Below are 13,468 nucleotides of genomic sequence, written 5' to 3'. Positions count from 1 at the left end.
AAAAGGAAAAAGAGGCAGAAGATAGTCAACACAATTAGGACTGAAGTGTGTTATGACGCTGGGGGGCTGGGGGCTGGGTGGTGGCGCACCTGGCTAAGCGCACATAGTACTAAGTGCAAGGATCCCTTCAAGGATCTAGGTTCAAGCCCCTGGTCCCCACCTGCAGGGAGGAAGCTTCACGAGTGGTGAAGCAGGGCTGCAGGGCTGTCACTCTGTCTCTCTCCCTCTCTATCTCCCCTCCTTTCTCAATTTCTCTCTATCCTGTCCAATAAAAAAAAAATAGGAAGGAAAAAATGGCCACCAGGAGCACCAAGCCCCAGCCATAACCCTGGATACGGAGATGGGAGGGAGAGCAGGGGCCTAGCCTCTGAGGATCTAGGAATAAGGAGCTAGGATATAGTTCCACTCGCTAGTCTCTTTCTGCTGCGCATTAGCCTTCGTGGGAGGGTCAGCTCTTCTGGCCTCATGATCACCTCTGTTTTAGAGTAGAGATGGGGGCCAGCAGGTGGCTCACCCAGTGGAGGGCACACCTTGCAGTGCTTTCCAGCCACGGACCACTGCATGGGAGCCCCTGCAGGGGGAAGCTTCGCCAGTGGAGTCTCTCCTCTTTGTGTCTCGAACCCTCTCTGTCTCCTACTGGGAGCAGTGGAGTCATACAACCGCTGAGCTGCAGCAGTGACCCTGGTGGGAGAAAGGATGACGCAGTGCAGACTTGTCACTCGCAGGCGCTCAGCCCTTTCTCCTGAAAGGGGCCCGAGTTAGGGAGCAGAATCACTGTGTGTCCACAAGACCTGGGAGGGCACGATGTTCTGTGCTGACTGTTACTGCAGCTGCTACAGATACTGACCGTCTCAAATTTCACTTGCAACGAAGTGTTTCGGTAGATCCGCTCCAGATAACTGGGCTGACTGACATCGCAGACATTATAGGCGACCTGGTGTCAGCGGGTGGAGTTTCCAGTGAAGAGCTCGGCCTAACAGAACAGCAAGCTAAGAGAATCCACAGGTAACTGTGGACCAGGTTCTTTAACTTGCTAATAATGTTTACAGCTCAGAAATATTAGCTAGTAATGTTTACAGCACAGAAATATTAAACATTGGTCAGGAGCTGGGTGGCAGCATCCTACATAAGGATCCGGGTTCAAGGCCCCGGCTCCCCACCTGCATGGGGAAAGCTACACAAGTGGTGAAGCAGGTCTGCAGGGGTCTCTCTGTCTCTCTCCCTCTCCTCTCTCAATTTCTCTCTATCCTGTCCAATAAAATGGGAAAAAACTGGTTACCGGGAGCAGTGGATTCATAGTACCAGCCCCAGAGCCCCAGAGACAACCCTGGAGGCAAAACAAACAAATAATAATAATAAGATAAAGTAAAACAAAACTAGAAAAAAATTGAGATAGTTGTATAGCGCTAGGTGTGTCTGTTTCTCTCCCTCTCTATCTCCCCCCTCAATTTCTTTCTGTCCTATCCAATAATAAGTAAACAAAAATGTTTAAAAAAAACAAGAGAATAAGCAGTTCATTTAGCTTACTAAGAATGTTTATAGTTCAGGAACATTGAACACTGGTTGCGGGCTGGGTGGTGATGTGTTGGGTTCAGCTCACACATCACCATGTGTGAGGACGGGTTCGAGCCTCCACGCCCCACGTACAGGGGGAGCATCACCAGCAGTGAAGCAGGTCTGCAGGTGTCTTTCTCTTTCCCTTTCTATCTCCCCTTTTCTCTTATGTCTGACTTATCTAGTGGTGTCTCTGTCTCTTTCCCTCACTACTTCCTCCTCCCCTCTCAATTTCTTTCTGTCTCTATCCAATAATAAATAAATCAAGGGAGTCGGGCAGTAGTGCAGCAGGTTAAGCACACGTGGCATAAAGCACAAGGACTGGCGTAAGGATCCTGGTTCAAGTCCCCAGCTCCCCACCTGCAGGGGAGTCGCTTCCCAGGCGGTGAAGCAGGTCTGCAGGTGTCTGTCTTTCTCTCCCCCTCTCTGTCTTCCCCTCCTCTCTTCATTTCTCTCTGTCCTACCCAACAACAACAACAACAATCACAACAGCAATAATAACAGCAATAATAACTACAACAACAATAAAAACCAAGGGCAACAAAAGGGAAAATAAATAAATAAATATTAATAAATCAAAATATAATTTTAAAAGAAAAAAGGAAGAAACAGTAGCTGTCAATATGTAGTTTGGGTGAACTAGACCCTTATTGGGAGAAACTTCTGCAAGGAGCAGAAGTGGGGTCACTGTCAGCCTGCAGTGATGGGTGTGTCTGACCAGCAGGGGGATGGAGAGCCCACTGGTGAGCTTTCTGGGTCCATCTGCAGAGGCCATGCAAGGGCAGTCTGGAGCAAGTTGGTCAGAGATCATAAATAGGGAGACCTACTTTCAAAGTGGAGGAAGTTGCCCAAGTCACTAGCACTCACTTGTCACAGTTTGTATTTCTCTAAGAAACTGAATGCCCATGGGTGTCCTGTCTTAATTCCTTAGGATGAAGCATTCTTCCTGCAGACGTCCCCAGAGGACCGAGACGGAGAGGCGAGAGATTCAAACCTGGATGAAAAAAAAAAGAAAAGAAAGAATGGCAGAATACTTACATCAGCTGGCTGAGAAGAGAGGGCGAGAACACCATCCTTTCTGCCCCAGAAGCAATCCAGTGAGTGTGTAGCACCAAGAGAAGTGACCCAACTGCCTCCTCTCTTGCCTCGGCTTTTTAAAATAATCCACCAGGATTATAGATGGGCCTTGAGCCTGCATGGCAAATCCACCACTCCTGGTGGCCATCCCCCACCCCCATCTTTTATTTTGATAGGACAGAGCGGAATTGAAAAGGGAGGGGGAAATAGAGAGAGAGAGGGAGTGAGAGAGTGAGGGAGAGAGAGAGAGAGGCCTGCAGCACTGCTTCACTGCTCATGAAGCTTTTCCCTGCAGGTAGGGACCAGGGGCTTGAACCTGGGTCCTTGCACTCTATAATGTGTACACTCAATCTGGTGTGCAACCTCCGGTCCCCACCAATTACCCACTTTCTGTGACTATGCCAGTGTATGTGCTTAATTTCTTGACAAGTGTCCAAAGAAAAGACTAACAGCTGGGAGAAAAGCTCACCCGGACAGTACGCTGTGCGCGCCACAGTGCTACAGAGGGGCCCGGTGCTATGGGGTCTTTCTTCTGTTTCTGTCTCTGTCTCTGTCTCTCTGAAAAAGTCCTCCTGGAATGATGAAGCCTAGGTGACAGACCAAAGTAAGTGACAAAAGGGGCCTGGAGACAGCTTCCTGGTGGAGCACACACTTAGATGCGCGGTGACTCGAGGCCGTGCCTGGCCAGGCAGTGGGAGCACCTGTCTGAGTGGCGGCATGGTGCTGAGGTGTCCATCCTTTCGTGTCTGTGCCTCTGTCCCTCTCTATCTCTCACCTTTAGGAAAAGGAAGAAGCCGCCTGGGAGTAGTGGAATTATGTTGATGTGAAGCCCCAGTAAAAATGCAAAAAAAAAAAAAAAAAAAAGATGAGACCATAGGCCCTTGAGTTCTAGGCTTCTGCTGGAGCGAGGGGTGGGATCAGCGTGAGCCAGGGTGCCACAGATGCAGGAGTCCCGCAGAGAGGCCACAGGGGCGCCCACAGCCAGGACCAGAATGGCTGTCTCCGGGTGGGGAGACGCAGGGGCCGCCTGCCCCAAGCAGACAAAGCCCCTTGCGGAGAGGATGCCCAGCGAGTGGAGGAACTCCGAGCTGACAGGCGGGAGGAGTCCTGGCTCTGGCCTGGTGAAGCGGCTCTCTTGGGGTCCCCTTTGCCACGAGCCAGAGCTGGTCCCAGCCCAGCCCTCAGCACACTGAGGGGAGCCTTGGTGCCACATCTCTTTCACTCTCTCGGGCTCTCACAGAGTCCTGCTCCCCGAATTCTGTGACAGTGCCGAAGGGGAAACTGAAAGCTCCAAGAAAGGGCAGGGCAGGTGGAGGAGGGTTTACATAACGACTATGGGCAGAGGCTCTCATGCCTGAGGCCCCAGAGTCTCAGGTTCAATCCCCCACACCATCGTAAACCAGAGTGAGTGGGGCCCTGGTAAAAACATAAGGAAGTAAAGAGAGAAGTTTGATTTGGAAAATGAGTAAGACCCGGGTTGGTGAGTGGACTTTTATACTCTGTCTGAGCCGGTTAGATTGCCTTGACGCGCAGCAGCGCGGCGACTGTTTGTGCTTCTCGTGCAGCTTCACATGACCTCGAAGGAAATCAGACGGAGACAGAAGGTGAAGCGTGAAAAAGACAGGTGAGCTTCTGACCTGTCGTGAGTCTCCTCACTGACTCGTCCACTCAGGACGGACGAGCGCTGTGGGACTTAGTGTTTCATGCTACTTTTGTTTGCCAGTGAGTAGAAAATATTGAGAGACAGCTAAAAGGAAAGCGACTAGACTTAGCCTTTTTTGGAATTTGTTGTCAAATCCTGCTTTATTCCACGTGACTTTTATGATTCTATTTCTTCTCCTCCTACCTCTTGTAATTAGAGAGAAATGCACACTTTGAAGTACCTAGGATAATACTTCTTAGTGTTTTTTCCTTTTAATCTGGAATTTGCATGCACATTTGACAGACTTTGAAAAGTATTCTCGGTGCCTGTATTCACTGTTCCTCTAGAAATGTGGATCCTAAGTCGTGGATTAATGTTGTCTTATTTTCTGTCTGAAGATTGCTGTTCTCCGACCACTACAGTCGCCGCATCTCACAAGCATATAGTCTGATGAATGAACTGTTGTCTGAGTCGGTGCGGCTGACGGCAGCTGCTCAGAAGCCACTGCCTGGCAAGCCCAACACGGCTCGGATTTCCAGACAACAGCGCTCCCTTTCTTCAAGAGGGTAAGACAGTCTGGCTGCCACTCGGCAAGATGACATCCAGTGCTTTTGTTACCCAGGTAGTGCATTTGCATCTGTACTGCTGAAAATCACAATGAAGAGAGGTGAAGAAAATGCTTCCGTAATTGGGAGTTTTTCTCAGAAGTGTGTGGAACCCCATGAGAGGAAAGCAAGATAGAGTTCAACCTCCCAGTTGTTACAAACACTTCATAGTACCAAGCACGATTTTGAGAGACGGGAAATTGCATCTGGGACCTCAGAGCCTCAGGCAGGAGAATCTGTTGTGTAGCCATTGTGCTGTCCCCACCCTGCAGTGCTCACCTTGCCATGCATGAGGACTGGGGTTCAAGCCCCCAGCCCCCACACAGGAGCACGTGTGCATGGGGGAAGCTCCGGGAGCAGTGGGTCACTACAGTAGCCTCTCCTTGCTCTGCTTCCCCCCCATGTTCCACCCTCTATTTTACAAAGAGAGAGTGAGGGTGCACCTGCTTGAGCACTCCCATTACAGTGTGCAAGGGCCGGGGTTCAAGCCTCTGGTTCCCACCTGCAGGGGGAAAGCTTCACGAGTGGTGAAGCAGGGTTTCAGGTGTCTGTCTCCCTCCTTCTTGGACTCCCCTCTCAATGTCTCTCTCTCTCTACCTAATAATAAATATATTTTAAAATAAATAGATGAGAGAGTGTAAATCTGAAGGGAGCCATACAATCATGTATGTGCAGTAACCCTGGCAGCAGAGAGAACGTACATGTGAAAAGGTTGGCGCGCACACACACAGGACTCGAGTGCAGAGAAAGCACTGCTAACAGATGCCTGTGTAGTCAGGGGAATCTGTGCGGGCACATCTTGGTGTGAACTCAAAACACCAGACACTCTGCGCTGGGGACAGCATGGCGGCTCTACAAAAACTCTCCTGCCTGAGGTCACAGGTTCAGTCTCTGGCACCACCATGAGCCAGTGCTGAACAGGAAGATGCCCGACATTCCCCTTGAAGCATTGTTTGAATAAAGCAGGCTAGTACATACATCAGTAACTGCCAACTGTAGAGAATTTAAATGGGTGAGACAGTTTGATTTCATTGAACAAAAATGGAATTTCAGATGCGACTTCTGAAAAATGACTTCTGACACTTGCGCACTGAAGTATCTCTGAGCTGAGAAGCAAGTAGGCAGTATTCAGCACGCTCATGGATCTGGACTTTCTGAAAGATTATTCGCACTTCTGTTTGAAATACAGTTTATATGTCACTGGTATGAGAGTCTTGGAATGTAATACTTATGTGACTTCTCCATTAAGAGAGAATCGACATGGGCACCATTTCCCAGTAAGTCGATATGGAAAAGTTGGACCCAAACCAAGTCAAACCCGCGGGGGTGAACCTCTGAGACAGCGTCGAAGCTCGGCGTGGCCATGCGGTGAGCCTGACTAATGGCTGTCTGTCTGTGTCTTGTCATTTGAACCCTTCCCTTCTTGTCTCCAAAGTTGGGTTTTCACTAGGAAACTTGAAATCTTTTTTTTTTTTTTTATTTGGTTATTTATTTATTCCCTTTTGCTACCCTTGTTGTTTCTTTTTTTTTTTTATTGTTGTAGTTACTGTTGTTGTCGTTGTTGGATAGGACAGAGAGAAATAAAGAGGGAGGGGAAGACAGTGAGGAAGAGAGAAAGACAGACACCTGTTTCACCGCTTGTGAAGCGACTCCCCTGCAGGTGGGGAACTGGGATCCCGCCACCTGTGCTTAACTTGCTGTGCTACTGCCAGACTCCCGAAACTCGAAATCTTAACAAGAGGCAAAGGACTACTAAAGATTTAACTAAACTGGAGTTTGCTCTTCCTGTGAACATCCACAGAATCCTTGACCTTTTATAATGGAATTGGGTCAGAGATTAGCAGTGGGGTGGTAGTGTAATGGGTTAAGCGTACATGGCATGAAGTGCAAGGACCGGCACAAGGGTCCTGGTTCGAGCCCCTGGCTCCCCCCACCTGCGGGGTTGGGGAGTCGCTTCACAAGTGGTGAAGCAGGTCTGCAGGTGTTTGTCTTTCTCTCCCCCTTTGTCTTCCCCTCCTCTCTACTTCTGTCCTATCTAATGATGACAACATCAATAACAACAACAATAATAATAACAGTGATAACCAATAAAGGCAACAAAGGGGGAAAAATGGCCTCCAGGAGCAGTGGATTTGTAGTGTAGGCACTGAGCCCCAGCAATAGCCCTGGATGCAATAAATAAATAACTAAATTAGCTGTGATTTCTCTGGAAGCCTGTTTCTTCTGTGGACTGGCTAGAGGTGTAGACATTTGTATAAAGCGAGTTCTGGCCGAATGCAGAGTGACTACATTGCAGAAGAAGAATGCTGAGACAGACAAGTAATGGAACCAGGCGGTGGTGCAGTGGATGAAGCCTTGGTCTCTCAAACATGAAATAACAATGTGGTTTTTACCCTTAAATATCCAAATATCCTTTCCTGGGGCCGAATGGTGGTGCCCCTGGTGGAGTGCACACACTGCAGTGTGCAAGGATACAAGTTTGAGCCCCTGGTCCCCACCTGCAGGGGGAAAACTTTGTGAGTGGTGAAGCAGGGCTGCAGGGGTCTCTCTGTCTCTCTCCCTCTCTATGACCTTTCCCTCTCTATTTTTTAGCTCTCTCTATCCAATAAATAAATAACAATAAAGATGATAAAAAATATTTAAAAATAATTATATTCCATGCTGTGAACCTTCAGTCAAATGTTTACGCCTCTCTTGAAGCAAAGCAGATATTAAGTTAGTTACTGGTAAACTTGTTATGTCCCCATACTAGACTAAAATTTGAGGGTAGAATTTTTCTCTTGCATTTTGTATAAATAAAATTTGAGTCAATGGAAACATTTCTACTTTACCTTATTTTGCCTTCAGATAGCTCTTTCTTTTTTTAGCAGAATATATCTTTATTAGAGAATGAGAGGGCTGACGCTGTTCTGCTCTGGCATGTGGCAGTGCCAGGGATCAAGCTTGGGACCTCAGACACGCAGACATCGTACTTGTAACTCTGAGCTACATCTCCCAGCCCTCAGCATGACTATGGGCAGGTGAATTGTCACTCAAGAGCGCTGCTAGGAAACCTGTGCGGTCTCTTCTCTGCCAGAGAACACCAGCACATGCCTAGCTGTCACGTTTGCTGCCGGCCATGTCGCTTCCCCAGGTGTGGAAAGAAGACTAGAGAGGCAGTTGGGAGACTGGTCACTGATGGCTCTGTAAGCAGCACCCGTGTGGCCACATCCAGGACCCATGCATTTGAGCAGACTGTGCCCAGAGACTTCACATCCCCCAGTCTTTGGGGCAGTTGGAGAGAAACTCAGGCCAAACTGGCCCAGTACCCAGAGGGCAGTGATAAGTTAATCCAAGCAGGTTCAGTCATTGCAGAAGGGAAAATCAGTATTCTTCAGAATTTTAAGATTCACTGTTGTTCATTTGTAAAAAGAATTTGTTTGCTTTTGGAAGATGCTTGTGAGTTTTATTGTCTTATCATGTAAACTAATATGTAGTTTTATCATATTTCCTAAAGCTGCTTATAAACTTATGATATATAAATGTTTTCCCCCTCCTGTGTGCTTTTTTCTTTTTGGTTAGGATAAAGAGAAATTGAGAGAGAGAGAGAGAGAGAGAGAGAGAGAGGAAGAGAGAGAGAGAGAGGAAGAGAGAGAGAGAGATATACCTGCAGCACTTGCTGCACCACTCGTGAAGCTTTCCCCCTGCAGGTGGAGTCTGGGGGCTCGAACCCAGGTCCTTGTGCCTGTGACGTGTGCTCAGCCTCCTCCTTTTTCTTCGCTTGTTTTGTGTTTACTCACACACACACACACACACACACACACACACACACACACACACACACACAATCTGATAAGTAACTGAGAGATACAATAGGCATTTTTTTAAAGTCTAGCTTTTGGAATCATCACCCAAATTCTGCTGCTTTCTTTGTGCCTTCAGACCAGTTACAAGGCCTTGGAGGGCTGTGGAGCCTCACGGGCAAACCACTGGATGGTGGCAGAAACCACGTGGGTGCTGTTGATGCCACTCCTGGCATTTTGATAAAGTTTAACCTGGCATTTCTGTCTAGATGCCTGCTGCCAGTGGAGGTCACTCTCTGGATTTTCCAGCTGTCGGAGGTGTTATCAAGGCATAACCGCCAGTTTGTTTTTCTTTTAGACCAAAGGGCACATGGCTGCCTTTGGCCCGCGTTGTGCTAGCACTCCCCCGTCTCACAGCAGGCTTTTCTCTCTGCCTCCTGCACACTTGATGTGTGCCAAAGAGCTTGGGGTGTGCTGGCTGAAGTCTGCACATGGAAGTCTGAACCTGTGTTGCCTGTCTCTTAGGAACGGCTCCTTTCAGCGTCCAGAGGAGAGTTGACGAGGCTGTGACAGTGGGAAGACCAGTGCACTCTCCACACACCTTCCCCAAAGGTAAGGAGTAACAGTAGATACTCCCTGGACTTGAGACTAAGTTCTCCGCAATCCAAAATCACTTTTGAAGCTGCAGATAGTTTCAGAAGGTAAGCTGACTGTAAGGTGTGGGATCCTGATTCACCATGTGTCCTGCAACCTCGGGCAGATTCCCGGCTATTTTTAGTGGCATCAGTTTCCCCACCTGCAAAGTCACGGTGTTAGTGGTGAGAATGCAGATGAGGGTTTGTATTCACACAGTGCTGGGTAGAAAGTGTCCTGGAGTGTGGGACTGAGAGATTTAGGGAGTTTGTATCTGTTTTTACCCCATCTTCGAGTACTTGTCCCAACTGTCTGTACTTCTGTCATCTAGAAAAAAGGAAATGACATCCAAGGGTCTTAATCCTCCCATCCAAGTGCTAACCAGGCCAACCTTGCTTAGCTTCCGGGATCAGAGGAGACGGCGCCTTGAGGGTGGTGTGGCCAGAGATGGTGACCTTGACTCACGATGCCTCTCTCCCTAGCCCATCCCTCACAACATGTTGACCATCATGATCTAGCAAATACTTTTACACCCATCTCACGGCCGCGGAGGTAGGCATGCAGAGGACAAAGGAATTGCTCCAGCTTGCTGAGATGAAATCAACAGCCTGCAGTTAAAAGGGACGTTGTCCAGTGAGATCTGTGGCGTCATCACAGTTTATAGGAAATCATTTGGCAGGGAGACTGACAGGAACAGTGACTTCTATTTAGTAGTGAAAGGATGAGAAATAGGAACTAGTCTAGTACGTACTGGTGAAATGAGAAATACGGATTAGTGTAGTGCGACTATTAGCCTCTCTCTCCTATGCTGTCTCTTCTCTTTGAAGAAAAATCCTTCAGTTCTCCACATCTTTCTTCGGCCGTATCTAACCTGCTATTTAAATTGAATATCAAGCTTAATACTAGTTACTGTTTTCTAGAAATTTTGCTTGATTCTCAGCCCACTCTTTAACTTATTATGCACTAAAACCAAACCTCTAGTTATTGGGATAAATTTGAATTCTAGAAGCATCATTTCTTATACCTTTAATTTCACAACCCCAAGCTAGTCTTAAAAAAAAAGATTTATTGGGGCCAGGTGGTGCACTTGGTTAAGGGCTCACATTACAGTGCACAAGGACCCAGGTTCAAGCCCCCGGACCCCACCTGCAGAGGGAAAGCTTCATGAGTGGTGAAGCAGGGCTACAAGTGTCTCTGTCTCTCTCCCTCTCTATCTTCCCCTCCCCTGTAAATTTCCCTCTGTCTCTACACAATAATAGACAGACAGATATTTACTCACTTAAAGGGGAGAGAGAGAGAGGAGCCAGAGGCCCATACTGTGCTGCCACTGGACTGAGCCCTATGTCACAGGCGTGAAAGCCTGCCCACAGCTGCCTAAGACATCACAAGGAAGACGCAGCTCTCCTGGGCCACCTCGCTTTTAAGTTTGAACTTGCCCTGGTTCTGTAATTTCTGTGACCTCTCCCTCTGAGGCACTCGTCCTACACATTACCATCATTTCTGAAATCTGAGAAGGTGGCGAGGATATGATGAAGCAGTATGGCACAGGCCCCATGTGGAGGACCCTCAGGCTCCTTCTCTGGTGGCACCAAAGGCTAGACCTGAGTCATACCAAAGTCAAGAGCGATGTCCAACACTCGGCTTCCTTCCCTCTCCCTGCAGAACAGGCACTCCTGGAATGCTAAGGCAGATTATATGCTGGCCTTGCAAGTCAACAGAAGTGAAAATGGGATGGGGTCTGGGTGGTGGCGCACCTGGCTGAGCGCACGTCACAGTGCGCAAGGACCCGGGCTCAAGCCCCCAGCCCTCACCTGCAGGGGAAGCGTCACACGTGGTGCGATGTCGGTTCCTCTCCCTCTCCCTCTCCTTACTCCCTCTTGATTTCTGGCTGTCTCTAATACATAAAGAGAATAAAAAGTTTGACTGCTTGAGGTTTGCTAACAGAAGTCTCTTACTGAACAGTGTAAGAACGAGTCATTCCTGGTGTTTTGCTCTTATTCTTTGAAAGGCCCCGGTGCTCTGTGCTACAGTCTTCAGCACGCCAAGGACCTTGGATGTGCCAGGCTCGCGTCCCAAGCCAGGCAGGTGTGTTTAGAGTTTGAGAGAGAGGAGGCTGTGGTGAGTCCCTGGACAGTGCCTCCTGAGATCTGGAGCATTCTTCACGAGAGTCACAGTTCCTTGCTCCAGGTAAGCACGCTTCTAGGCTTCAGCTTCCCTAGTTGAATCTCTGCAGCTGTCGGTCTGCATAGGGCCGACTGTTATCCCCGCAGCTGTCGGTCTGCATAGGGCTGACTGTTATCCCCGCAGCTGTCCGTCTGCATAGGGCCGACTGTTATCCCCGCAGCTGTCCGTCTGCATAGGGCTGACTGTTATCCCCGCAGCTGTCCGTCTGCATAGGGCCGACTGTTATCCCCGCAGCTGTCCGTCTGCATAGGGCCGACTGTTATCCCCGCAGCTGTCCGTCTGCATAGGGCGGACTGTTATCCCCGCAGCTGTCCTTCTGCATAGGGCTGTTATCCCCGCAGCTGTCCGTCTGCATAGGGCCGACTGTTATCCCCGCAGCTGTCGGTCTGCATAGGGCCGACTGTTATCCCCGCAGCTGTCTGTCTATATTTGTGTATTTCCCCCCCGTTTTCCACACGGCCCCACCTTCTCTTCCTTCCAAGTCGCAGCTACGCCTGTTCAGACAGCCCCATGTCCCTCCCTCCCCTGGCTGCTCCGGGCAGGCGTCTTCCCTGTCTCTCCCCTGGGAGCCGGGCACCACTTGGTGTGCTGCCCCGGGCTACAGCCGGGCGTTTCTCCGTGACAGGGCCTGTCGCCGAGCGCGACCGAGGAGTTTCCGGAGCGGCCGGCCAGTGTGTCAGCGAGCACGGGCAGCATCCTCAGCGAGCTCGACTGGAAGGAGGTGGAGGACATGGTTGCGAGCCTGAAGGACGGGCCCCCGCCGGGCCCTGACGGCTGAGCGGCAGCGAGTCTGGGCTTGGGGTCGAGGAGGCGGCCGCGGGCCTGAGCGACGAGCACGGGCGGCCACCTCAGATGCTGCAGCTGCTGCCAATAAAGTCGCGCCGACGCTCCATCCCGCCTCTGCCTCTGTCTCCGCCTCTGTCTCGGCCGCATTCGGCAAAGACGCGAGAAATCAAGTGACGGCCTGCGGGCGGGGAGGGGGGGAGGCACGTGGCGCAGAGCGCAGGGACGGGCGTGAGGTTCCAGGTTCGAGTCCCGGCTCCCCACCTGCAGGGGCATCGTTTCCCAGGCGGTGAGGCAGGTCAGCAGGCGTCCATCTGTTTGTCCCTCTGCTGCCCCCACACTGGAACCTGCAGGGTCACCAGTTGGTTCCGGAGCGGCTCCTGGTGCTGCAGGGCCGGGGCTCTGGGCTGCGGGCAGTGGGTCCAGCATTCGGCCGTGGCCGGGGGAGGCGCCCCGGTGCATCACGGGCCATGGGAAAGGTGCCCAGGTACATCACAGGTGTCAAGTGAGGTGGTCTCAGTGCATCATGGGCCAAAAGCGAGACAACCTCAGCGCATCATGGGCCATGGGGCAGCCCCGGTGTATCATGGGCCCAGGGGCAGCCCCGGTGCATCATGGACATGGGGGAGGCGCCAGGTGCATCATGGGCCCCAGGTGCAGCCCCGGTGCATCACGGTCGTAGGCGAGGCCTGGCTGTGCGAGGCCGGGGTGCTCTGTGCCGAGGGGCCCTTTGAGCGGGAGGGTGTCGCAGCACCGCCATGCCGCCGGCGGAGGAGGAGAGCGCAAAGGACATTGGGCGAGGCCAGAGGGCGGCCCGTGTCCACCGGGCGTGCAGGTGTGAGGGACAGCAGTCCTCCTCAGCCTGAGGGAGAGCCCAGGTCCTAGAGGCTGCACACACCCTGGGCGCACCGCCTCCCTGGGGCTCCTCCACAGCCCCTCCGGACGCAGCTGATGGGGGAGACGCGGGTGAGCGTGACCGTGAGAAGCCGAGGCGTCACCTGGACAAGACCCGGGTGAGAGTGTCTGTGAGAAGCCGAGGCGACACCTAGACGACACCCGGGTGAGTGTGTCTGTGAGAAGCTGAGGCGTCACCTGGACGAGACCTGGGTGAGTGTCTGTGAGAAGCTGAGGTGTCACCTGGACAGGACTCGGGTGAGTGTCTGTGAGAAGCCGAGGCGTCACCTGGACAAGTCCCGGGTGAGTGTGAC

At 51.0% G+C, this 13,468-nt stretch overlaps 1 protein-coding gene across 1 annotated transcript in view; it reads left to right on the top strand.

The window, feature by feature from the left end:
• Positions 1-12,368, top strand: part of CPLANE1 (ciliogenesis and planar polarity effector complex subunit 1) — a 107,575-nt gene extending 95,207 nt beyond the window's left edge. Inside the window, exons 46-53 of the mRNA XM_060190957.1 lie at positions 874-1,005; positions 2,486-2,651; positions 4,197-4,255; positions 4,672-4,839; positions 6,128-6,246; positions 9,186-9,272; positions 11,302-11,480; positions 12,103-12,368. Coding sequence (XP_060046940.1) covers positions 874-1,005; positions 2,486-2,651; positions 4,197-4,255; positions 4,672-4,839; positions 6,128-6,246; positions 9,186-9,272; positions 11,302-11,480; positions 12,103-12,255 — 1,063 coding nt within the window. The 3' untranslated portion in view covers positions 12,256-12,368. The remainder of the gene's footprint in view (positions 1-873; positions 1,006-2,485; positions 2,652-4,196; positions 4,256-4,671; positions 4,840-6,127; positions 6,247-9,185; positions 9,273-11,301; positions 11,481-12,102) is intronic.
• The last annotated feature ends 1,100 nt before the right edge of the window (positions 12,369-13,468 follow it).

This window comes from Erinaceus europaeus, chromosome 5 (assembly GCF_950295315.1).
Source record: "Erinaceus europaeus chromosome 5, mEriEur2.1, whole genome shotgun sequence".
Lineage (NCBI taxonomy): Eukaryota > Metazoa > Chordata > Mammalia > Eulipotyphla > Erinaceidae > Erinaceus > Erinaceus europaeus.
The sequence above is the reverse complement of the archived record's forward strand: the minus strand, read 5'-3'. Positions and strand labels throughout refer to the sequence as shown.